The sequence below is a fragment of the Cuculus canorus genome, chromosome 24 (assembly GCF_017976375.1).
Source record: "Cuculus canorus isolate bCucCan1 chromosome 24, bCucCan1.pri, whole genome shotgun sequence".
In the NCBI taxonomy this organism is placed as follows: domain Eukaryota; kingdom Metazoa; phylum Chordata; class Aves; order Cuculiformes; family Cuculidae; genus Cuculus; species Cuculus canorus.
Window position 1 is genome coordinate 5,078,943 of NC_071424.1, and position 25,627 is coordinate 5,104,569.

A 25,627-nucleotide genomic window follows, 5' to 3' on the forward strand; every position below is an offset into this window, starting at 1 on the left:
AGGAGGAGGAGGAAGGGGGGCGGTGCGAAAGGAGGGAGGGGAGAGGGGAGAGGAGAGGAGGCGGTGCTGGTGCCGCCCTCGGGAGAAGCTGCAGCAGCGAGGCGGGGAGAGGAGGAAGGAAGGAAGGAAGGAAGGAGCTGCTGGAGGAGGAGGAGGAGGAGGTGGCGGTGGTGCTGCAGCCGCGGGCAGAGCCTCCCCCTCGGGCCGGACCGGGCGGGGCGGGCTGCGGGGCCGACATGTCTCAGGAGAGGCCCAAGTTCTACAGGCAGGAGCTCAACAAAACCGTGTGGGAGGTGCCCGAGCGATACCAGAACCTCTCCCCGGTCGGTTCCGGGGCCTACGGCTCCGTCTGGTGAGTACACGGGAGTGCAGGGGCTTGTGTAGGGGTGCAGGGGTTGGTTGGGGTTACTGGGGGTGCAGGGACGTGTGGGGAGGCAGGTGGGATTGGGGTATGCAGGGGGAACGGGGATTTGTGTGGATTTGCAGGGGTTGTTTGGGGGTGCAGGGCGGTGTGGGGTTGCAGAGGTTGTTTAGGGGTGCAGGGAGGTGTGGGGTTGCAGGAGTTGTTTGGGGGTGCAGGAGGTGTGGAGTTGTAGAGGTTGGTTGGGGGTGCAGGAAGGTGTGGGGTTGCAGAGGTTGTTTGGGGGTTGCAGTGGTTTGGGTGGGAGTGCAGGAGTTGTTTGGGGGTGCAAGGAGGTGTTGGGTAGCAGGGGTTGTTTGGGGGTTGCAGTGGTTTGGGTGGGGTGCAGGAGTTGTTTGGGGGTGCAAGGAGGTGTGGGGTTGCAGAGGTTGTTTGGGGGTGCAGGAAGGTGTGGGTTTGCAGTGGTTGTTTGGGGGTGCAGGGAGGTGTGGGGTTGCAGAGGTTGTTTGGGGGTGCAGGGAGGTGTGGGTTTGCAGGGGTTGTTTGGGGGTTGCAGTGGTTTGAGTGGGGTTGCAGGGATGTGTGGGTTTGCTGGGGTTGTTTGTGGGTTGCAGTGGTTTGGGTGGGGGTGTAGGGGTTGTTTAGGGGTGCAGGGAGGTGGGGGGGAGGGCAGGGTGGTGTGGGGATAGGTGGGGTTGGGGTGTGCAGGGGGAATGCGGATTTGTGTGAGGGTGTAGGGGGTGCAGGGAGATGTGGGGTTGCAGGTGCTGTTTGGAGGTGCAGGGGGCTGGAGGGACGAGGGGTCGTTTGAGGGGTGCAGGGGTTGTTTGGGGTTTGCAGTGGTTTGGGTGGGGGTGCAGGGGTTGTTGGGAGTGCCGGGGGGGGGACACGGGCAGGTGGGATTGAGGGGATGCAGGGGGAATGGGGGATGAGGGGATGTGTGGGGTTGTATAGGCGTTTAGGGGTTGTTGGGGTGCAGGAAGGTGTGGGGGGCAGGTGGGGTTGGGGAGGTGCAGGGGGAACGGGGATTGAAGGGGTTCGGGGGGTGCAGGGAGGTGGGAGCGACAGGTGGGGTTGAGGGGGTGCAGGGGGAACAGGGATTTGTGTGAGGGTGCAGGAGGTGGGAGGGACTGGGGTTTGTGGGGGGGTGCAGGGGTTTGTGAGAGAGCGCAGGGGCTGTGGGGGATATGGAGCATTGTCTGGGGGTGCAGAGGGAATGGGGGGTTTTGTGGGGTTGCAGGGGAGTTGAGAGGCCGTGTGAGGGTGCAGGGGGGTGGAGGGGGGACAGAGGGTTGTGTGAGGGTGCAGAGGGGTGGAAGGGGGGCAGAGGTTTGTGTGAGGGTGCAGAGGGGTGGAGGGGGGGCAGAGGTTTGTGTGAGGGTGCAGAGGGGTGGAGGGGGGGACAGAGGGTTGTGTGAGGGTGCAGGGGGGTGGAGTGGGGGGCAGAGGTTTGTGTGAGGGTGCAGAGGGGTGGAGGGGGGGCAGAGGTTTGTGTGAGGGTGCAGAGGGGTGGAGGGGGGGACAGAGGGTTGTGTGAGGGTGCAGAGGGGTGGAAGAGGGGACAGAGGTTTGTGTGAGGGTGCAGAGGGGTGGAAGGGGGGACAGAGGTTTGTGTGAGGGTGCAGAGGGGTGGAAGGGGGGACAGAGGTTTGTGTGAGGGTGCAGAGGGGTGGAGAAGGGACAGGTTTGTGCGAGGGTGCAGGGGTGGTTGCATCAGGGCGCTGCACACCCCCTCAGCCCCTTCTTCCCATGGAAACCCTGCACCACGGGAAGCAGCTCCTCCGGGGCTCCTCTCTCCTGGCTTTGTACCGGCTTCGTGCAAGAAACATTTTTCCACCCGGTTTAAGAGCTGTGCTGTCGGGAAGCCGAAGCCTGGGCTTTGGAATGCGTCGGGGATTGCACCACATGGCAGGTGGCACCAAAAACATTTTTGCAGGGGAAGATAATCGCGTCCCAACCCCCCCTCTTCCCCGAGTGATCTCATGTGGACATATTTCACTGTGCCTTCCTGCAGTTGGGAGGTGGAGGCGGAGAGGGATGGGGGCTGGCAAGGCCCCTGGAGCTGGCTGTGCAGAGCCCAGGGCCTGGCAGCTCCTGTCCCAGTTTCTTTCTTGACCTGAAGGATGGATTGTATTTAAGGCAATTATGTTTTTAACTCGAATGTGTTGATAGGCAGGGAGAGCAGAGAGCTGGTTTTGCATCCCTGACTTGTAACAGCAGGTTTACAAGTGTCAATATTTTATTGGCAATAGGAGACCAATGTAGGAAAACTTGTTTTATTGCTGTAGAACGACAGCTGGACTGTAGTCTGGCAGTCTTGTGAGAGTAAAGTCCTGCTCTGAGTCCTGCAGAAATACAGAGGGTTTGAAGATAAGCTTAGCTTTTCATGCTGACCTAATAGGAACAAAACGTAGAACAGGTTACACGTGCACAATACAATGCTTCCTTAATTTGTAGTTTCTCTGCTGAAATATGTTGAATCATTAAACGTAAATTAACCGGGCCACATATGTTGCTTAAAGACAAGGTTGTGTGTGAGTCGGTTTGAGCAGTCATGTAGAGCTGTATGTAAGTGTTCATGGATTACTCTGTCTTTTTAAGAAATGCCTTCTGTGGGAGCATTCTGATTTTTATTCTCTTCTTTGGCTCTGTCAAAGTGTGGGCAGAATTGTCAAATACAGGTCATAAAACAATTGCATATCTGCTCTGCTGCTGCATTTGAGCAGGCAGGCATATTTTTTCATTAACATAATATGCAAATTTAGATCACGACTATCATTTATGTTCTGTCATAAGGAGGGATGCATACTGCCCTCTACTAGAGAAGGCAGGGAGTTGCTTTGCATGTGCTGCAGTTTTAAAGAAATAAAGTTCTCAGCTTTTCTTAAACCGTTGTTATAAAATTGTTAGTAAATTCAGCTTCAATAGCGTGTGTTTCTTAAACTGCTGTACCTCAGCTGTGCAAATACTTAACATTTCATAAAAGACAAAGGCCAGGCAATTCTACTAGCGAGATTAACCAGTGTATTTGTCGAGTTGTTTTTAAAATAGAAGGGTTTAGTTCTGGTGAAAGAAGGGCCTCGCTGCTGTAGCTGCTAAATACCCCCTGTGAGTGCCACAGTGTTGCATAACTTCCCACATGTAATGGGAAATGATTTGCTCAATGCCTTGTCCATGGTATTTTTAAGGTTGATCCTACTCCCTCTAGCCCATTCCTCTTCTGTTCCCTCCTCTGTGCAATCTCCATTGTGCCTGTACTACTTCCAAAGTTTGTTTTCATAACCAATAACTAAAGAGTTTGCATCATGGATTTCCTGTTTTGCTGTGTGAAAACGTTCAGAAATTGTGCAACTGCGTTCAGACCAGCTGAAAAACTTTTGTATTGGAAGCGATTTCAGACATGTGGCACGCGAGTCAGTGCAGTTCGTGTTAGTGGTTCTCTGTATGTTCTTCTAAAATTAAGATAAGGTCAGAAAGATATGTGATGTGGAAAGTGTGTCAGAATTGAAGAAAAGACAAAACAAAACCAACAAACAGAACCCCTTTGCACATATATGTAATTTTATGAAGCTGTGAGTGTGATGCGTAGTATTTAGGATATTCCTGCAATGATTTGTTCTGCTCTCTGTCCCTTTAGAGATTTTTCTCTCCAGTAAAATGTTACTTGGTTTTATTTGAGACCGACCTTGAGGTACCTCTGTGTTGGAATAGTAAATTGTGGGGCTTTAACCATCCTTACTGAATGGTTAAATAGACTTCAGTGTCTGTCTGCTGCGTTACTGTATGAGAATGTGGTAAAATGTTCAACTGTTTATTTAGTTGCCAAGATGAGGTATTTAAAAAATGAGGAATTTCTAGGAAGCGTGTAGGGAAATTAATAAAAAAGAAAGAATTAACCCAGCAGATGAATCATTAGACGTGGAGCTGTCTGCTGTAGGCCGCTGCGAATGTGTGATGTGGGTATGACTTCAAGCACCCTAATATGACATCCTGACTTTATTATGTAGTCAGTGGATGGAGAGGAAGAGGCTTTTTCTGCAGGCAGCTTGAACTTAGAGCAGATATTCCAGTGGTTTTGGGAGTATCGAGTGCCATGTTGGAAGAAGAACTTTCAAACAGCCATCTCGGTTATTTTTTAGGATCAGTTCTTTTAAAACTGAAACTATGTGGAGGTGCAAGTAGGGATTCAGTTCCAAAATGTCAAGGAACATGGGTATGTATGCTCAGACTGTTACTAAGTCGTGTAATGGTTGCTGTGTGGCATCTGTTGTGTGAAATGCTATTCCATTTATTCTTGCGACAATTTTATATATTCGCACGACGGAGTCTTTTGCATGAGGAGGGTTTTGTAACCAGCTCTGCCCTAAAATACGTGTGGGTTGCTGGAGTATCAGTCTTGTCATAATTCCTGTAAGGAGGAGAGGAGCCTGGGTAAGGCAGCATCTCGCAGGGGGAAGTTGCTGTGTGGAGATGGATCGATCAATGACTCGCAAAGTGATGCTCCAGCTTCATTCCTTGTGTGTGCTGGAGGGCATTAGTTCAGCTGAGCGGAGAGGTGTTCTGACCATATCTGCCATCAGTCTCTAACGCACTGTGAAGGCCAATGCTGTGTGATCTTAGGAGTTCATTGCTGTGTTTTTTTTCCAGCAGTTCTTTGTGTTTTATTGATACCTTTGTAGAAGGATTTATTTGATTGCTTTGCAGGCCACCTGTATTGCCTTACTTGTCTTGGCTGTCCAATTCCTTTCCAAACTTTACTCTTTCTCAGAATCTTGCATTAGGATTTTTTAGCTTTTTTTGTTGTTTGTGGACTGTCAGGGTATGAGCCCTTCCACAACCTGTGATTTCTTCCCATTTCGACCCACAGCTGACAACACTAACTCTGAATTTCCTGGATATTATGAAGATACTGAGATAATTCCCTCTCCTTTCAAACAAACAGAAATCTAATGATTTAAGACATTTTAAAATACTAGGCTCCAGGGGAAATGAAGTCACAACTCTGAATATCACCTTTGCAGTAACAGTTCCTCTGTGGATTGTTTTTTGCCAACGTGTGTCTTTAGGGTTACTAATCCCTTATAAAAGTGCGTGATTGCCTCCAAAATACATATGCACTTGGAGGGACAGATGCCTACTTCTCCAGTGAGGTGTAGTGGATGTGTGAGGAACGATATGGGAAGAGCTCTCAACCTGAGTGGGGTGAAGCAACTGTGGAAGCAGGATTACAGGAAGGGACTTGAGCAGGAGATGTGCACGCACAGAAGAGCTCTGAAAGGAAAGATAAGAAGTTTGAACTTCATGGGACCTCTGCATATTACAAAATGAAATTAGTGTGAGCATTTCTGTGCTATAGGGAGATGTTTGTTGCCACTTTCTTAGAATCAGAAGCCAATGTAGCACAGGAGAACGAGATTTACAGCCTATAAAGTGTGTTGGGAGGGTAACAGATTGAAATGCATTATAGACTGAGCTCGGAAGTGACTGGTGTTAATGATAAACTGTCAGGTACAAGAGCTGTGCATTTTCTGCATGTAATTAGGGGTGCATCAATTAACTCCGTGGGTATCACTAAAGAGACTTGGTTAGCTTGGGTCTTTGCATAGGTGCTGGCGATGAGCAGTGTGCTATTTGTATTTAGCAATATAGTCTTTGCACAAAAATTAACATTCTGATTATCTAACGTTCACATAAATAGCACTCTTGAGTAATTTTGTGTGTCCGTCAGTTCCTCAGACTTCCTCAATGTTACTTCTGGGAAGATACAAGTTAAATTGGTGAATATGTTCTCTGAAATAATTGCTTCATTGTAGCTCTGGTGTTCTGGGTTCGATTCAGTTTAGCTCAGAATCACTGTTTTAGCTCACTTAGGGTGTGATGGATACAACTTGCATGCTCTAGTGCAGTGGTTAAAAGGTGGAAGCTGTGATAAATCTGTGCAGTCTTGTTTTCTAAAGGGATTTTAAACTGTGGATCATGCACTTTTTTCCTAATTGGGCTTTTTTAGCTGAAATATGATCAGCATAATGCAGCTAGTTTAACTCTGTGATGAAAGCCAGCTTAGTGTTCTTTCAAACGTTCTCTGCCGTGACAGCTGTGCTGTAGCTCTGTGTTCTGTACTTGTGAAAACCATTAGGCAGTTATCTGTATCCAGAAAATTACTCAGCGTGCCTTTATCTGTAGGCAAATAGTCCTTAGGCCTCAAACATGACCCAGTGTAGAATTCTTCTGACTCTAAGAGCAGCTGTAGGTTGTGAATGTGCAGTAATACAAGGTTTTCTTTCCTGGGCTCAAGCCCAGGATCGTTGTGCTGTTAAACAGTTTCTCAGTGCTGCTGATTGCAGTTCTTGGAGTTTGTACATCTATGGCAGCAGAATGAGGACTGGATATGGCCCCCAAAATGTCATTAAAAATAAGATGTACAAGTCCAAAGGAAATTTAATTCCATTACGCCTGGTGGCTTTGAATCTTCTCTAAAGAGAATCTTGTGGAAACTGAGAGAGAAACTTGACTGTGCAGCTGTGAAGGTGGTTAATATGCAGGGGATCCCCTTCTTTTCCAGATGAAAGAGATTAGTGAATGCTGCCTTTTGTACCTGAAGCGTTCAAAAGCTGGTACAGGTTCATGATTAATTCACAAGAACATGTGTTGAGTTATGATGACTAATCGTAGTTTTGCTCCAAGTCCTAGAAAACACCTTGAGTTTCATTAAAATATTGTCATATAAAGACAGCCTGAATTAGATGTGTTTGTATAGGGTGAAATGGTGCGTGTAGCTTGAAAAAAATTGAATTCTATGGTTCATGAAGTGTTGCAGCTTAAATAGTGGTATTCTAAGTGGTGTGTAAAGACTTGCTGAGGATCATCTAAAATCAAGCTTAAAACCCGAATGGCTGCTTTTGTCCCGGGCTGAGAGAGGTGTGACGGATCACCGATATATAAGAGGGAATAGCAGACACTCTTTGGGACAGTGCAGTGTAGCTTGAGCAATTTGGCTGTGACAGTCCGCTGCTCCTGTGGCCTCTCTAGCTGTGTTTTCATGTCTCTTCCAGCGAGGTCATTCCCTGTCTGTGTGCAGGTGCCACTTCTAGAGGAGGGGATGCTCTTCCTCTGTCGTGCACAGCAGGCTTTTCCATTCTCCTGCAGGACCCAGGGAAGGATGACGGCTCATAGAAACAAGCTTCTATTTTGTGTTCCATTTTTCATAAAGCTCCTTGGAAACTGAGCAACTTTGAGATAAGGAGTCTCTTTGCAAGTTAATTCCAGTTAGTTGCTTTAAAAAGAAATGGCAGTTACCTTTATTTCGAAGAGGAGCTTTGGTGGGTTTTGTTCTAGGACTGCTTTGGAACTCTGATAGTTCAACTGCTTCACACTTTACATTTATTAATTTATAGCTTTCGTTTTCAATTGATGCTTATCAAGCACTAGTCCATACTCACCTTTAAATGGAATCGGGAGTTTACCCTGAATCAGAATGCAGCTGGAAAGTAAAGAAATACTGTCCCTCTCTGACTGTCTCCATTCCATACTTTCCACTTGTTTGTTATCTTGAATCGAGAGTAACCTTGATTTCACATTCTCTCCTTCTCCTCCTCATTCCTTTTTGACAAACCAGAGCTTTTTTAGATAACAATATCAAAGAAGAGAAGAAAGAGGAGTAATTTAGTTCACAGCTAAATTAAATAAAGATATGTAATTCACCAATATATCTTTAGTGCCTCACATATAAACCCTAAGGTCTGGAAGATTTTATGCAGCGTACCATAAACTTAACATAGTTCTTCATCTGGTAAGTTTTTGGGTTTTTGACAAGTATCCAGCTTTTCCTTCCTGTTATTATAAGTAGGTTGTAACAGAATGTAATTCAAAAGGTGCTTTTACAGTACAAAATATCAACTCTCTGCGTATGAAGTTAGAAAATAGGATGGAGTTGGTCTTTGTGGTTTCTAAGAACCACCATTATTTCTGCATACAGGTTTTATGTAGGAATTTCTGCTAAAGGGATGAGTTTGGATAATGTACAGGTAAATATTTTCTATTCACATGTATTGTTTTATAACAAGACTTTAGGATTAGATGTGACTTACAAAAGAGGTTTGATTTTGATTGTGATTAACAACCAACATAGTAGATTTTATTAGGCATAGGCTTTGGATTTTTGTTTGGACTTAAACCATAAACAATAATATCTTGAGCATAGCGTGTTGTGACGAATTGTGGTGTGTGAAAATGTTTAGAAAGACAGGAAAGACTTACAAGTACTCGTCCTCTCTTCAGAGTCTTGCTGCCATATTTATGTTTAAAAGCACAACTGTTTTTAGACGGACAAGCCATAACCGTTTATTTTGCTCTAAAAAATTTCCCTTTACTGTGTGAACAAGACTCATCTTTAAACAATTTCTGTAGATGCCAATAGTCACGGAAGTACATGGGAATTTGAGGTGGGGGTGCAGGTTGTGGACCAGTAGACTTAGAAATTATTGTCGCTGCAGAAATGGGATTGACTGTGACCGCATTCTGGGGTTGCTAAGTGTGGCTTTGAAGGCGTTTATCAAAATGAATTATTTATTATGTGATTACTCTCTATTGTAGCTCTGCCTTTGACACAAAAACTGGATTGCGTGTGGCTGTAAAGAAGCTATCCCGACCATTTCAGTCGATCATCCACGCCAAAAGGACCTACCGAGAGCTACGGCTGCTTAAGCACATGAAACACGAAAATGTAAGTGGAAGGAGGTAGTATGAAAAGTTGGTCTGAAGTTGGACCATCCAGTGAGCATCCAGCATCGTGGCATTTAAGGGTCTTGTTGCAGAGGCTTTTCTAATACAAATACAGAGCTTCCAGTTGTCCGAGGGATTATGGTTGTAGAAAAGCATGCAGATAAAAAAATCCCCAAACTCCCATAACTGATTTTGTATTAAAAATTCTTAATATTTCCTAGAACAAGCTGGAAATGACCGCTTGGCAGGTTCATGCTGTCTTAAGGATTTAGGACACAGCTGGTGTCACTCACAGTCTACTTGCCTGCTGTAGTAAGCCGAAGTTTTTGTTATTTTAAGAATTTATGTAAAAAATGATCTCCAAGTTGCTTTTGGTATCTTCTCGAGGGTTTTCTTATTTGTTGGCTTTGGCTTTTCTATGTCAGAAGGGTGTGGGGTAGATGTTCGCTAGATTTTTGTAGGTAAAGAAGGAAAAAGGAGATGTGGAGGTGGAAATGGGATGGCTTTTCGTACAAGCCATCCACTTAAATCAACAGGGAAACAAAAGGGGGTGTGACAAATGTTACATGGAATTAATTTTTGATATAACCTCCAGTTGGTATGGAATACAATTGGCTGACCAGTTCTGTGTGTTTGTGGCGTTAACACACCAGCATGGTTCTGTTTTCTGCTGGTTGGAGCAAAGATTACCTGCAGTGGAACAAAACATCTTATAACCAGCCCTCTGTGGAGTTGTCAGGGTGTTAAGAGGAAAGGAAAGCTCTTGAGTTCTTCTTTTTTTTGCCCCCCCTATTTGTTCCAACAAACCCCAGCGTAGTGGAAGGGAAACGTGGGGAGTGGGCTGAGCAAACCTTGGGCTTCTGTCGCACAAAGCCAGAGGAGTGTCGTTCCATTGCAGGGTTCCCCTTGGATGGCCTGTTTAGAACTTCTCTTTTGGCAGGGGTGGGTGTATGTTGTGGCTCCTAAAAACGCAAGCAGCAGCTGGTATCCTGTAAATCTTCTTGGTGCTTTAGTGTGGCTAAAGAATTGGAGCTTTTGATGCATGTACATGCTATTGTCAACAATACTCAGTGTCTCTGTATGATCCTGCTGTCTCCACAGTAGAGGTAGCATTTAATCCTGCTTAACATCCACCCTTAACATCAGTTTTTTCTGAGCCTTTTCTCATACCTGAAATATTCTCCAGACAGAAAAGGTTTGAATATTTGTTACCCCCCAAAAAAAAGAAAAATCAATATATCAGTCGGTTTTGTCGAAGCTAATAGGGTTAAGCAATGAAAATTAAATTGTGCCTGGTGCTGCGATAGTTCTGTGCCTGGTGTTCATTAATATTCTTTTAATTTGTATTGCAAAGAGCCGATGTAGCTTTGAGACTAAGAGATGAAAGGAAGTTGTTTATATATAGAAAGATTTGTTATCAGTTCATCGTACCGTCATCTATCTGTGGGAAGTTTATCTAGGTTGTGGTTTGCAAATCCTGCAGATGCAGAGGTGCTCAGAGCCAGTTTGGGCAGGCCTAGCAGAGATGATGTCTAACTGATGCGGATCCAGTTCGGAAGTAAAACACTTGGGTTTATGTGGCACAGAACACGCCATCAAAGCTGGCAGGTACGGCTGTTGAGGGCAGCTTTCTGTAGCCTGTATCTAGTCTGGTTCGTTATTGTCTTGAGCAGATAAATGGACCTGCAGAGCACTGAGCGTATCTGCATTGGATTTTCAAGTTCCAGGAGGCTCTGTCAGCTTGCATAAAGCACAACACTGAGCAGATGGGAGAGCAAAGGGGTTTGTTGTCTTCTGAAGAAATTAATGAGCTCGGTGATATCCTAAAACAGGAGGGGAAAGCAAAAGGTTAGGAGTTGGATTCTGAATTGACTGGTGTTTGCACTTCCTGAGAAGTGAGTCAGAGATGCGCTGCAGAATAACGGTATGTAGGTGTGTGTGGAAGCGGATGGAAGATATGGATGGTTTGATACTGTGCTCTGCGGTGGAGGAAGATAGATGTGAGAAATGAAAAAACACTGAAGCCTAGACCGCAAAGTCAGTTTTTGTCTTTCCAGGCTAAGCTAGGTGGGCAATGTTGAATTTTTCTGTAAAAGCTGATACAGAAGAGTCCCCTGGAGAAAGAAACTGTAAACATGAGAAATATTATACTGGGTGGATGTGAATATTGCTGTGTGAAGATGTCTGTCTGGAAATGGAGTTGCTGTGATGTGTATCAAGAGAGGTGGGACAGTGTTCTCTCTCTTCAGTTTCCCCAATACAATGTGATCCGTAATGTATAATACAGATTAGACAGAGGCTTTTATTTCCTATCCACTTGCTTTCTTCCAAAAACACAGCCTAGGTTCGTCAAAGGTTTTGTCTCAAGTTCTCTGCTTAAAGGTAATTCAGTTGAGTCTGACATCCTTGGCGAGTGTAAACAGTGGAATAAAAAGGATGATGTGAAGAGGAACACGGGAATCCAACTCTTGGTTTCATGTGCACACCTGAACCATTACTGAGGGTGCCGAGTTGTGTGTGGTGCTTGTGTATCCGAGAGAAGTCAGATGCTGACTTGAAAAGGGAAGAGGAGTGTTTTTGGAGGTGGATTAAGAGAACCTGTCCTTATATAATATATTAATAAAATAATATTTACTATTGAGAGAAGGAAAATAAGATTTAAAAGCACATTTCAGTGAAAAATAAAATAAACTTTATCGACCAGTGTTTCAGTTTTTTAAAATGCTGTAAATGACAAAGGAAATAATTATGGGGTAACAGTGTGGTCCTCTTTTCCACAAAGTAACACGTGTGTCCTTCTACTCTCTACTGATGGCACAGTTTAGCTGTGAAATGAGAGGTGGAGTAGCTGCTCTTTGGGCAGAAAGTGCAACTGGCACTGAAGCTGTCAGCTGTGCGAAGATGGGGTCCTCATTGCATGACTGCGTTCCCAACTTAGTTTCTAACATAGTCATTATTATTCATGGCTTGTGTTCCTTATCCTTAAATTTTTCTAGCCATTACTCACCACAAATCCAGTCTCCCAGTAGTCAACAGTAGAACCAAGAGTTGAGCAGGAAGCAAAGTTTGGTGCTTTTTTTTCTGTTTTACTCATCCATTTATTTCCTGAACAAACTGGAGTTGGTTTTTGAAATGAGGAGTTCTAAGCCAGTGTTTACATCTGCCTGTGTTAGGGCTCCCATTTGATGCTTTAAGTGGATGAAGCTGTGAAAAGGCAACAGTATATTTTCAACCTTAATAATTTTATTTTTTACACAAGAATGGAACATTTGTTTCTGATCTTTATGAATACTAATTTGTCTGCATCGGACTTATTCACATAGCTGGAAATGAAACATCTACTGGAATGAGTACTTTCTGTTCCCCATAGCATCTTGTTAACTGTGTCATATTATACTATGAGTGTATTTTGCAGCTTTTTCACTTTATCTTTTTCTTTGTAGGTGATTGGTTTGCTGGATGTGTTCACTCCTGCCAAGTCACTAGAAGAATTCAATGATGTGTAGGTAACTTCTCTGAACCGCAACAAAACAGCGTTTCTACCTCCCTTGCATCTCCCAGATTGTTGTAGAAATATTTGCTACTGTAATTTGTCTGTCATTGTTCTGAATTCCAGCACAAAAGGTACCAGGACACCCTAAACTATTGGGCTCCTCACACTTATTCACTTGCGTTTCATTGACCGGTAAGGATAGACGTACTAACCTGCTGTGTCAGTTTAAAGTTTGTGAACTGTATTTCACTCAGCAACACGCCTTGGGATGGCCAACTTTGCCACTGGAGCTTCGCGGGGAGATTTTTATCCTAATCATGCAGAAGGGATTGCTTCACAGCCTGTGTGTTTCCTTCTGTTTGTAGGTACCTGGTGACACACCTGATGGGAGCAGATCTGAACAACATTGTGAAATGCCAGAAACTCACGGATGACCATGTGCAATTCCTCATTTACCAGATTCTTCGGGGACTGAAGGTACTTGTGCCTGTCCTACCTGAGTGCTGATAGCTCATTGGCAGGAGGTGGAAGTTCTCGCTGATGTCCTGTCCTCAGAAATTCAGAGGAGTACAGAGCAGGGCTTCCACAAATTTCCTAATGTATTGTAGATAACACATTATTATTGTTCCTTCCCTTCATACCTCTTCAGAGCTCTGTATCGGTAAAGCGATGTGTTATTTAAGGAGACATTTCCATACATTCTTATGGGCAGAGTCTGGAAAATTAGGAAGTACGCCACCCTCTGCTCTACTCTATGAATATTCCACTTCTTCAGTTTTGTTTACTTGTGGTGTACTGCTCGTGGTGGCAGTGCTCCTGGGTGACCCTAAGGAGAGCCCAAGTGGAACACCTACCTGTTTGAAACCCATAAGTGCATCATCAGATCCTTCTGTAGACAGGCTGTAGCGCTGGAGTTGTGTGGGATGGGGCAGGGCGGTGTTGTCTAGTGACGAAATGAGACGGAGGCAACTCGGTCTGTTGTATTAACTTTCTCATCTTGCCTTGCAGTACATCCATTCAGCTGACATAATACATAGGGTGAGTATTTATCCTGAGATGACTTCCTGTACTGAACCAACGTCTTTAAGAAACGTGGCATTGAATTTTAATGTAGCACCTACAGGAACAGGAAGAAATTTTCCGAGAATTAATCCGTTTAAACAGTCAAAAGGTTAAAACATGGGAAGTGGTTGTCAAGATCTGTAGTTTCTGTTCTTGCCTCTTGTCTCTGTGAAAGAGGTTCCCTATTTGTTAAATATGTATATACAGCTCTGGTGCTGCAATGAGCCTTTATGCATTTTTACTTACGTGTGACACCTCTGAGTACCACAGGAGAGCTGATTCTGGGATGAAATAACTTACCTGAGTATGGAGAGTTGATATTTACTGCCAGTTAGAATCTATTTTCTATCTACATTTACAGTTTTACCTACTTTAGACCTGTGAAACAACAAGCTGTTGCTAATTCTGATGTTTATTTTTTCAGGATTTAAAACCTAGTAACTTAGCTGTAAATGAAGACTGCGAGCTAAAGGTAATGTAGTCACAAGGTTGGATTGGTTTGACTGGAATTTGAGTGAATGCCTTGTGGATGTCACTTGGAATTAGAGGCAGAATAATTCCTGATGGAAATACTTTTATGGTCTGAGGTAATAATGTCCTTCCCAGCTACAAAGGGCTGTAAGGATGTATCTCATCATGTGAAGATGAAGATTTAACAGCTTTAGTTTTTTGGGGTTTTTTTGTGAGAAGATATCCAGACATAATTCTGGTGGAATTCTATGCTGTTCTAGTCTAGTGTCTTTTAACTGGTTGTGAAATTTAGTTTCATAATCTGCTTTTGCAGTTGCACCACGTCTCCTCCACCCTATCCCATAACTGCCTGGTTATTTGCTGTAACTAGTTTGCACTGTTCCATTGCAGTAGTTGGTGGATGCCTCTTCTCTTCTGCAGATCCTGGATTTTGGCTTGGCCCGGCACACGGATGATGAGATGACCGGGTATGTGGCTACGCGGTGGTACAGGGCTCCGGAGATCATGCTGAATTGGATGCATTACAACCAGACAGGTAATGCTTTCAACTAACACCGCAGTTCAGCTCTTGAATTCTGGAAAAGGAGGTTGTCCTCTGGTTGTCCTCCTTTCCATTTGATCACATAAGTTGGCAATCACAGTAATTAGGCTTCAGTAAAGGTGATTAAAAGGAGGAAGCTATGGATTAGTGTTTGAACAACAGTTTTCCAGGTGTAAATGAAGAATCATTGTGGCGGCATTCACGAGACTTCTTTAAACGTGAGCTTTTGAAATTGAAATCAGCAAAGTACTGTCAACTCTTATCCTGTATTTTTCCTAGCACAGTGATTTTTCAAGAAAGGGAATGGAATGTAATCTGTATAAGGAGAAGGTGTGTTTCTAGGAAGCTGCTGGGAATATGCTGGAAAATGCCTGAAGTTTATGGTGTGAATCCTTTCCTGGCTTCTTAGCCACTTCTTCACAGTTCCATCTTCCTCCAGCTTCCAGTATCTTCTCAGCAACACACTGTGCTTCCCTACTTCCAGATACATCCAGATCAGGCACAGAGAGGAGAAGCACACCCCGAGAATAGTTCTGGTACAGGAGAGCATATGAACCAGAGAAAATAATGTGCTACTTGTTCATACTTGACTGTTCTTTCTTCTTTTCTCTTTTCCTCTTGTGTCTATAGACTCGTATCTGTGGTGTGATAGTTGCTGGTTGGTTGGGTAGGATTTATGTGAGGCTGTAGGCAAATTCATTCCTCGGAGCTGTCTTGAGCAGGTTTCTTCCTCTTTGGTGCTTAATGCCTGTTATGCTGTGGAAAGAATATTTGCCTGCTCTTGTGTTCTGTAGTTTGGAGAAGTCTTAGGTGACAAAGTTACTGAACAGTATCAGAGTGCAGCGTATCTCCAATTGTTTCAGCACCATGAGACTCTTAAGGATAAAGCTGTTTGTACTTGTTGGATAGAGTGATTCTATTGAGGCTTTCGTTTTCTGCATGACGTTGTTTTGTGTTTTATTTTTTGTTCAGTTGATATTTGGTCAGTGGGATGCATTATGGCTGAGCTGTTGACTGGAAGAACGTTGTTCCCTGGCACAGACCGTATCCTTTGAAAGTAATACAGTTTCTTGAAATGGAAGTTAGAGATCTTCAGTTTCAAATGCCTCACAAGAAAAGAAGTTCTGGGTTTGGTTGTGGGTTTGTTTGTTTGCTTTTTAAATTAATGGCTTCTTTTACTTAGTATGACGAGGTGAGTTCTTGTTTTTTTGTTGCACATGAAACAGTCATAATCTGCAAGAAGGCAAATCTGTTCCTCTTTTTGTCTGTTAGCATCACTAGAATTACTCACATGTTGTTTGTTTCTGGGAGTTCCTTTCCTTTAAGTTCGTTTACGTTCATTGCTCTCTGAGTTTGTAGAAAATAACTGTGTGGAGTAGGCTGTCTGCTATGAACCTTCTCATGCTTCAGGTTTCCAGCAAATGTGAAGCATCCTTCTGGCCTCCATTCTGTATCCTGGTGGGATTCTGTATTCCTGCTGGGAAAGCAGTGGGTTTTGGGTTCTTTAGTGCCAAGGATCTCGCTCCAAATTGCTCTGAAATGTTTTGGTTCCACTTCCATGCTTGAGCACAAACAGACTGGGAACCTCTGTTTGCTGGGTGCTTGTATTGATGTGAAAAATCAAGCTGCAATAACATCTCTTCAGAGTTATTCTTCTGCCACACAAAAGCAGGCTGGGTAGGACCCTTTGGCAAATTAATGGGATCACTTTGGGAGGTTTCGTCTCGATTTTTCCCTGTGAAATTAGAGTTGAGACCTGATGAAAATCGTTATGTTTAGAACTGGTGTTTGTTCAGCCAAACAACAGACAGGTAGTTTACCACTGGCAAGACTCGTCACTGACTGGAAACTGGACTGTGTTTGTCAGAGTAAATTATATTGCCCACCTTCTACCAAATTTTATTCTTTCAACCACAGTTTGTTAAATGGATTTTATTGATTTGCAAGTGTTTCTAGCTGTTAATTGAACTATGTTACATTTGCTTACGTGAAAGCTGGTGTTTGGAGTGCTGGCCACCTGTGTGCTGTGTTACTTCTGGGAAGCATCTGGAATCTAAAACTCTGGCGTGGGAGAAGGTTTTCATGCCAGTTTTGATGCAGTGTCATCTCCCTTTTCAGTGTGCTTTAACTTTATCCTTTTTTTCTCTTTTTCTATCTGTCTCCATGCCATAACCTCTCTCCAAGCTGGTGAAGTTGCTGTACTCTGCTCTTTAGTCATTTCAGCCCTATTTTTCCATTGTCAGAAACGGAACGAACGTGGAAGTGGCTTGGAAGCTAGAAGAAAGTTGCTATATTTCTATCCACCGATTTTAGCACCTAGATTTTCGTTTCAGCAGAATTTTTCTTTCAAGAAAGAATGAGAAATCAAGAATTTTTGAGTCAAACAAAGCAAAAGCCTTTTAGCTCTCGCCATTATTTCACCCTAGTAACAGTGACACTTGATTTTAAAAATCTTGTTACTTGCAATTGATATGTTTGCTCTAGGTAAGAAATGCTTCACAATGTGTTCTTTATGAATTCAAACAAAACAGTTCTCTTCCAAGCCTGTGAAGTTTTTCTCCAACTGCATTCTTGGCTGTGAATTTTCAGCATTGCAAGACAGAGTTTACTTTCAGCATCTAAGTTATATGCTTTGTCCCATTAAGATACTTTACTAATTTATAATTGCCTAGCAGGTGCTTGTGGTTCTTTATCTCAAATGCTCCATTTCTTTTGCAAATAGTAGTAATGCTTTGGAATTAAATGTTCTGTTCTGAATTGGTTAAGTGTTAAGACAAAATGAGGCCCTATCCTTTCCGTTGCAGACAAAAATTGGCAGTACTGTAGTTCTTACAGTTTGTGTGTGGTTCCCTGCTTTAATATTTGCTGTTTGATCAGGGGGTTAGAACTACCAGGGGAGCAGGGTTTGTGGTTAGGAATCTTCCTTGTGAACATAACACTTACACGAGGATTGGGGAAGGCACCAAGCTGTCAGCTTTCACTCCAGCCTGCTGATACCTAAAGACAGCAGAAGGGAGGTGACGAAGGGCTCTAGCTGCTTTCTGTCTTGGCAGGTTTCTCTTTTGAAGTCTTTATGTACGCATGGTTTTTGGAAGAAGTTTTAGGCATTTTCTAGGTGTAGGTCCTGGTGGGCGCTTCTGGGCTCCTAACAGTGTCCTTGTACCCACAGCTTTGCAGAGTCCTGTGTTCCTTCTATAGCATCACTGTGCAATTGCTGACTTTAATATTAAACATGCACAACTCAAGGTGTATTTATTGTGCTTCTGGTAGCTAAGGACACGCTATATCCAAATCCACGCAGTTCCAGGGAATTCACTTTGCAGCTGGAGGCAATGTGACTGTGTTCTGTGTGTTCAGGAAGCTGGAAATGGCTTCCCTTCGATGACAGAAAATATGTCATTCTTGATTTTCGTCTGGAGACATTAATTTTCTCAGCTATAGCTTCACATTGCACAAATGCGATAGTGAAAGAGTAGTGAATGCCTTCTCTGGGTGCTCATCCTCCCGTTCAGGTGGTTCCTTGGTTTGAAACACTGGTTCCTTACACCAAGGATTGAGCAGAACTGCTGTGATGTTATTTACTGCCATCAGATATTTCTATGTATGGCCCAGAGATGCATCTATTATTGTAAGGGGCTTCAGTGTAGGCAAGCTGCACGATTAATTATCTGGTAAGTAATGAAGTTGTATTCAGGGATGATGATCTTCAGTGCTGCCTGTGATGATTATGCTTCTGTTAAACCAATGCTGCGCTTTAGTTCTAAGTTCTGCAGGACCTGATCTGTAGCGATTCTAAATGTGGGTGTCATTGACTTAAAGCAAGTATTGTGAAAAACCCTGTGATTAATGTGGGCTTTGCTCTGCAGGACTGTCGCAATATTCCAAACTGGAATCTGAATGTGACATAATTGAATCGTTCCTGTTTTAATCTCAGAGTGGGGATATGGGGATAAAGGGTGGATTCCTGATGTTGGTAAAATCTCTGCCTGGAGGTGAAGGAGAGCAAGATGTGGGAAAGACTAGTCGGGGACAAAAACACCCTGAGGTAACAAAAATCAGAGTCCTTTGGGCTTTTAGTGTAAGGCAGAGCTAGAGGCTTTCTTTTTGTTATTATCACATCTGTCTTATGCGGAGATCAGTTTCTCTTAAACATGTATATTCTTATTTTTTTACAGCTTTCCTAATGTGAATGAGTCATGCGAATAAGTAGGAAAGTTGACTTTGTTTGACAATTTGACTTGCACAGAATGATATAAAGTTAAAATAAGACTATCTCAAATGTTTTGTAGTTTAGCCAATTTTCTTTTTCTGTATGTTTTAAGTTGACTGTATTCCCTTTTAAACTCTGAAGAGTATTTTTATTGCTGGTTTTATTCAGTAGTTTGAGGCTCCCATGGTAACTAACCCATCTGAAATTACGTGTTCTTCTGATACATCTTCTTGCTTGTGGTGGCAGCTAAAACGACTTCTGAGCTTTGCTTTGTCCGGATGAGCTCTGAGGGTCTTGTGGCGCCTGCTGCTGACGGCGGTGGCAGATTGGGTTCTGATTATAGAATCACTGAGGCTCGTCAGCTGTTGGGGCACCTTGATGATGGCATTTGGGGTTTGCATGCTGCGCTTTCCTCCTCCATGCACATGTGTTTTTTTTCTTTTGCTTTGCATTTACTGTTTTTTCCTGTCTTTAATTCCTTATGGCCTGTTTCTTTGGGACATGGTGGGCCCTGTAGTTGAATGAATGCTGAGGTTCAGCACGTAATAAGTGGCTGTCCTCCATCTAGAAGCAGGGGTTGGATTTTGGCATGCCTGTGGCGGTGCCAATTACACATTCCATATTTCCTCTTGTTTATCTGAAGTCACTGACACATATTACATGAGTCTCTTCCAGTTTTCCCTGGGAAAAGAGCTGGCAGCAGCCTGGGCAGCGACACTGCTGGCTCACCTGGTGCACATGATTTGAAATGCCTTTAAAAGAATTTAAATATTTAAACTGAGGCACGACGTGTGACTTCGGAGGCGCGTTAGCAGTCAGTCTGCAATCTGCACAACTCTTCTTGCACCAGGCTGAGTAAGGGCTGTTTTAAACAGTTGCCAAAGAAAAGCCAATTTACATGTGCTAATTGTGGTTAGCATAGCACTCTCTGCTAATCCTCTTCACCAGTTGCTGTACTGATTTCGTTTTTAAGCATTGACAATTAAGAGTCGGCAATTCCGCAGCTAAGCTAAATCCAGCTCAGTGCACTGGATTTACTCTTAGGTTCCCAGTGTTTAAGTAGGTGGGAGCTCACCAAGCAACTTGAGAAGTGAAAATTAGTTCAGTTGTTCCAACAAAGTGCTATTTCCAGGGCTTTTAATTAGTTTCATATGTAAACCTTTATTTACATCAAAAGAGAGGTTTTTAGCAAAGCAGTGGTGATTTCCTTATATCCGTTTTGCCAGTGTTACAGGAGTGCTGAGGCTTTTTCAGAAAACAGGAAGCTGGTTTTGAAGCTCTAGTAGTACTGGAATTACAAGATATTCTAACAAGGAATTGTGATTCGACCTTAAAACATCAGGAAGGCGTTGATCCTGCAAAAAAAAACTTGTATCGAAAGGAGAATCTGTAGCTAGTTTGATATAATTTGAAGGGCAAATATAAACATTACAGACACAGCCTGAAACCACTGGTAGGTTTGAAGGGCAGCAGGGAGGATAATGCAGAGAAGGGAGACCATTCTTTTGCTGGAGTTTAAAGGATAAGTTGTATCTCCTTAATGCCTTGAGGTTTAGACATAAATCTAGAGTTTTTCCCTTAAGCTTCTGTTTTGTCCCTTATGCCAAGTTTTTGGGCCTTTTAAAGAGGACAGTTCAGGTCAGTCCATGGCCTGGTGGAAGCTCCCTTCTGGGCAAAACACTCTTTGCATCTGCAATGTGTCCTGAGAGCTTTTTGCACAGATTTTGGATCTGAGCCCACATTCTGTGCTCTCTGCTGCTGGACAGAAGGGAGATCTGGGTGCAGGGCCTCATCCCCAGGAGCTGGTGGGAGGAGGACACTCTGCGGGGTGCAGTGCCCGAGAAAGGGGCACCCCATGTCAGGTGAGGGGTGCTGCCAGTCACAGGCAGCATGCAGTCACTTTCTAACTTCCAAGTTTTAGGAGTGGCTGAGTTACCTTGGAGGGTGGCCACAAGACCCGGACACTTTAATATTGGAGCCTACACTTACCAACCTTCTGCTTTAGCTCATCTGTCACTAACACAGCCTAATCCTGCAACTGCTGCTACTTCGGTGTGGGGCCTGGAGGGCGAAGCGAGCATGGGAACCGTTCCGTGCTAGTGGGGCAGAAGCCTCGGCTGCTGCCTCACCGTAGTTACGGATGCAGAGGCCAATTCAATGCATGCAGTGTATTTGAGACGAGCTGTTCGATCTATCTGATGCAGACAGAACTCTTATAAGGGAGCACGGAATCATAAACAAGAGGAATGAATACAGTTTGCTTAAAATAGCGTTTCAGTCAGGTCTGGGCAGGTGTTAACTTTCAACGTTAATAGGCTGATATGTTGCGCTTTTCATTTTGATTTGTCCCAGCATTTTCCTTTATGGTCCATCATTAGATATTGATCAGTTGAAGCTCATTTTGAGACTCGTTGGAACCCCAGGGCCTGAGCTTTTGAAGAAAATCTCCTCAGAGTCTGTGAGTTCACACTTTGATTGTAATATCTGCCCTTTCGGAAGTCCCAAGTCTGTGTGTTGCTCTTTTGTAGCCTGCCTGTAGTGTTATTTTCTGTTATTTTTCTTCCTTTGTCATTCTTTGCTCTTGGATGGCTTTGAGTTCATATGCTGTGTGTATGTGATCTTTTATTCCTCTTATTTCTGCCTGCAGTATAATTTCTTCCTTTCATATTCCCATTTTACTGCTTTGACTTTTCTTTCAGTTGGTGGGGTTCTACTTTGAGGCGTTGTGTAATCAGATGCTGCTGGGGAAGGATTTTTCACAGCTTAGAGCTTGAGGCTCATCGCAATTATTATTTCTCCAGATTGCCTACCCAAGGATCTTTCTGAACAGGAGCAACTGTCTTACCCTCTGAACATACTGTCCCTTCTGTGCCAGGATTAATTGCTGAAACAGAACTGCCACAATCACTGTTTCTGTAGCATAAAATCCAAGATGCTTTTAGGGCCTTTTCTGTGGCTCTTTCCAGGGCACACAGGACATCGTCTGCTGGGGATGTAACTGTGCCGTGTGTTTGAGGGATATTGATATAAGGGGCCCTTTATAAAGGTAATCATAAAAAGCTTTCTGCAGCCTCCTTTTTAAAGGGTGACCTCTATACTGCTATTTCTGCCACAAACTTCTGTGAAGGCAGGGTTAAATGGCATTTAATTCTGCCTGTTTCTGAAGGAGAGGTGCATGAACAATGGAAAAGAAATGCCATAACAGCACAGACTAAGAGATTAATGCATAGTGAGCAATGAACTTGCGTAGAGGTAACTAACAGCGTACTTTAGCAAGTCACTGCTGTTCCTGGTACGTAATAGAGGATGAGTGCAGCGGAGAGTGATAAGATGATTTTGTACTGCAGCTTAAGTTCTTTTCCATGTAACAGTGACGGTAAATAGAAGGTTGGCCTTGTGTTACGTTTGATGTAGATGCGCAGCGTAAGTTGGAATCAGTTGGTCACCTTGCTAAATATCACGCTGATGTAAAAATCCCTGGGAAGTTCTGCCCTTGGAAAGGCTAGAATGGAATAACATGGGCTGCTTGGGAACTGACCTGAAGGGCAGCCTGGGATTTGAAGTACGGGGGATTAGCGAGCGAGATAAGCTTGAAGGCTGACTAGGCTGAGCAAAAGATTGGTGCACATACGTAAGATTAAAGTGGGTCATCTTTATTTTATTTTATATTGCACAATAAAAGGAATAATTGCTCTTGGCCAGGTCCAATCAAGAATCTATTTAAAAAACAAATGCAGTAAGGTACTGTTTCTACCTTTTTTTTTCCCTGGTATGGAGGTAGCAAAGCTAAGCAGTGTTGGAGGGCCTATAGTGTATGGCTGTAATGAATTCTGTTGTTCTGCTGCACTACTTTACTTGCTCTCACTTTCTCTGTTACTGACATCAGCTAACTCTGCCTTATGCAATGCTAATGTTTGCTAATTCTGCATTTATTGCCTTCTGTCACCTCGCCCACGGATCAAAGTGCATTCAAAGCTGTTCAGAAGGAGGTGTCGGTTGTGAGCCGATTTCACTTTGCACCACAAGGAACTCAAGTATTTTCTGTGCAGCAAGAAAAAAGCCGGTACCCAACACTGAGGATACCAGTTTGGTTCCTGTGTTAGTTTTTGTTTGGCGGTTGGACTGGATGATCTTAGAGGTCTTTTCCAACCTTAATAATTCCACGATCCTGTGATTTTCCTGAGGTTTTGTGTAACTGCAGCAGCCTTGGAAAATTCTTGAGGAGTAGTTGGAGCCAAAGGAAACGTTTATTCTGGTGGCTTAAAATTGTCAGTAGATGTGAATGCAACTGTATTGTAGTGTAACACTACTCACACCGGACAGAAATGCTTTCTGTACTGACACTGTAACCCACTGGTCCGTAATTCTCCATGGTTTGAGTGTTCACTGGTGCATTCACTAAAGTTCTCACAAGTGTTGGAAAAGATTAGCAGGCTCTGCCTGTATGGCTTTTTCCTTGTAGTTTGCAGAAGAGATGCTTTGTATGCAGCTGTGTTCTGTTTAAAATGGTTGTTGCACTGTTTTTAACAAAGCCCTTGACGAGGCCCTTAAGATATTAACCAGCTTCAGCAGATCATGCGTCTGACGGGAACACCCCCAGCCTATCTCATTAACAGGATGCCCAGCCACGAGGTGAGACGGAGCAGAAGGGGGGTTGCAGGGCAGGGCTTCATGCACAGCGTTTGCTGCTTCTGTAAATTAAAAGCTCGCATGTGGCATGGGGTGGGCAATTCACTACCTGCTCCTCGGTGAGGCTTTTGTACTAAATGAAGACTTGAGATGTGGACACAGACTTATGATGTACAGGAGAGCCTGGATGTGAGCTGGCTTTGCACTGTATGTCATGTTGTGTGGCTTCACAACAGACACCGTACTGCACGCAGCCTTCCTGGGACTCTGAGGCAATCGGCTCTTTGCTTTTCAGTCTTGCATGAACCCCAAGTAGTGTCAGGTCTTCCTCTGCTGTCCTGAGTGGCCTTTAGTTGGGAAGGGATAACGCTGAGGGGCTTAGTGAGTGTCAGAATAAGTTAAGTGGAGGCTCGTCGAGGAGAGAGACCGTAATAACCGGTGCTTCAGGATGACTGAAATGTTTTCTGTCTTGGTGGCTGGATTTTATTATTCTTCAACAGAGCATTTGTTTCCACAGGCAAGAAACTACATTCAGTCTTTGTCTTACATGCCGAAAATGAACTTTGAAAATGTGTTTATTGGTGCCAACCCACTCGGTAAGATTTGCTGTTAAGTGTTGGGCTCTTCCAGGAGCTGAGGCTAGCATGTCCTGGGACACCAACACTTCCCAAAGTTTTCTTTGGCTGCAGAGTAGTTCAGAGCAGAGCTATGTGCCATTTCCAGAGTATGTGTGGGCTGAGGGTGTAAGAGGAAGAAATTGGGTGTGATAGGTGGGCCCTGAGAAACTGCAGATTCCTGATACACACGGGGCTTTTACGGGCTTGTGTTTTGGATACAGCATCACACAGCTTGCTGTGTAAAATCCTTTCTTCTCTGTATCGGTACCATTGCAGCCGTGGACTTGCTAGAGAAGATGTTGGTACTGGATACAGACAAGCGGATTACTGCCGCAGAAGCGCTGGCTCACGCCTACTTTGCTCAGTATCACGACCCAGACGATGAACCCGTGGCAGACCCCTATGACCAGTCTTTTGAAAGCAGAGAACTTGAGATCGAAGAATGGAAAAGTGAGTTTGGGGGACAGGAGTGTGCCAGCCCGCTTCCCTCGCGATCTGTTCAGTGAGCTGCGCTCACTAGGCCGTGCTAGTCAGGAGGCACAAACGCTGATAGAAGCTTGGGCATCCTTTTCCCTCTGAGGTCCTTACACTGAGTGAATCTGTCACATTTCACGTGCATAATTAGCATAGTCCCTGGTAACTAATGGGACTAACTAACCTGGTTCTACGAGTGTATGAACAGATAGGCAACATAGTTTCTGATGTCTTTGTTTCCAAAGGCGCATCTCAATGCTCTGGAAGTACCTGTTACTGTTTTACGTTTGCTTCTGAAAAGTGTACCCATACTTTTCATTTTCTTCTTAATTAAACCATAATCTTCATTTAAAATTGTGTTAGAGGCTTTAATATTGCAGATTTTCTTGCCTGAGGGATGTCTTTAGTACTGCCTGTTAAATTTCTGTGTTGCTTTTCCCACCAGGCTTGACTTATGATGAAGTCATCAGCTTTGTGCCACCACCGCTTGACCAAGAAGAGATGGAGTCCTGAGAAGCTGCTCTCTCCTGTTCGTCCCATGTCACTGTGAGGGGAAGGCCTTTCTATAGGGACTCTCCAGTTATCGTTCAAGTGCCTCGTCACAACAATATTCTCCTTGGTGGAGGGGTTCTGTGTGTGTGGAATTGGGGAGGGAGGGGGGAGGGAAGGAAGCTGCGTCTGTGTAAACATGCTGCATGCTCTCTTGTGTTCTGTGTATGGCCTGGGGCAGCCTCTGAAGACCCATTCCGACTGCTCCGTAGTCCTTCCCCAGTAACGCTGCTCGGCCAGTTTGCACTGCTGGGGTACCTGGGGAAGTTTGGTTACAATCATTGCCATTTATCAATTCTTCTACAGTTAAGTAACCTCAAAAATAATGGAAGTTGGTTTATAGGCTTAGAATCCTCTGTTTTCTTCCGGACGGAAGGTGGGGTTGAGGGGTGTAATTGTTCAATGCCAGGTGGCTGATGTACATCCAGATCTTCCTGGTGCAGCAGAAGGTACAGACCTTCTAATGTCAGATTCTGGGAACACAGAAAGGTTTTGTTTG

The 25,627-nt window shown here is 44.0% G+C and overlaps 1 protein-coding gene across 2 annotated transcripts; it reads left to right on the top strand.

Moving 5' to 3' along the window:
- Positions 1 to 76: 76 nt before the first annotated feature.
- Positions 77 to 25,394, top strand: MAPK14 (mitogen-activated protein kinase 14). Of its 2 annotated transcripts, none has more exons than XM_054087937.1 (12): positions 77 to 352; positions 8,954 to 9,083; positions 12,526 to 12,584; positions 12,941 to 13,052; positions 13,584 to 13,613; positions 14,062 to 14,109; positions 14,529 to 14,643; positions 15,622 to 15,693; positions 23,412 to 23,491; positions 24,006 to 24,084; positions 24,382 to 24,555; positions 25,025 to 25,394. In XM_054087937.1, the coding sequence occupies exons 1-12, from the start codon at positions 237 to 239 to the stop codon at positions 25,090 to 25,092; spliced, it is 1,083 nt and encodes a 360-aa protein (XP_053943912.1). In that variant the 5' UTR covers positions 77 to 236; the 3' UTR covers positions 25,093 to 25,394. The 2 variants fall into 2 exon arrangements, with proteins under 2 accessions (XP_053943912.1, XP_053943910.1); XM_054087935.1 differs by lacking the exon at positions 23,412 to 23,491 and adding an exon at positions 21,238 to 21,317 and having other exon boundaries at positions 80 to 352.
- The last annotated feature ends 233 nt before the right edge of the window (positions 25,395 to 25,627 follow it).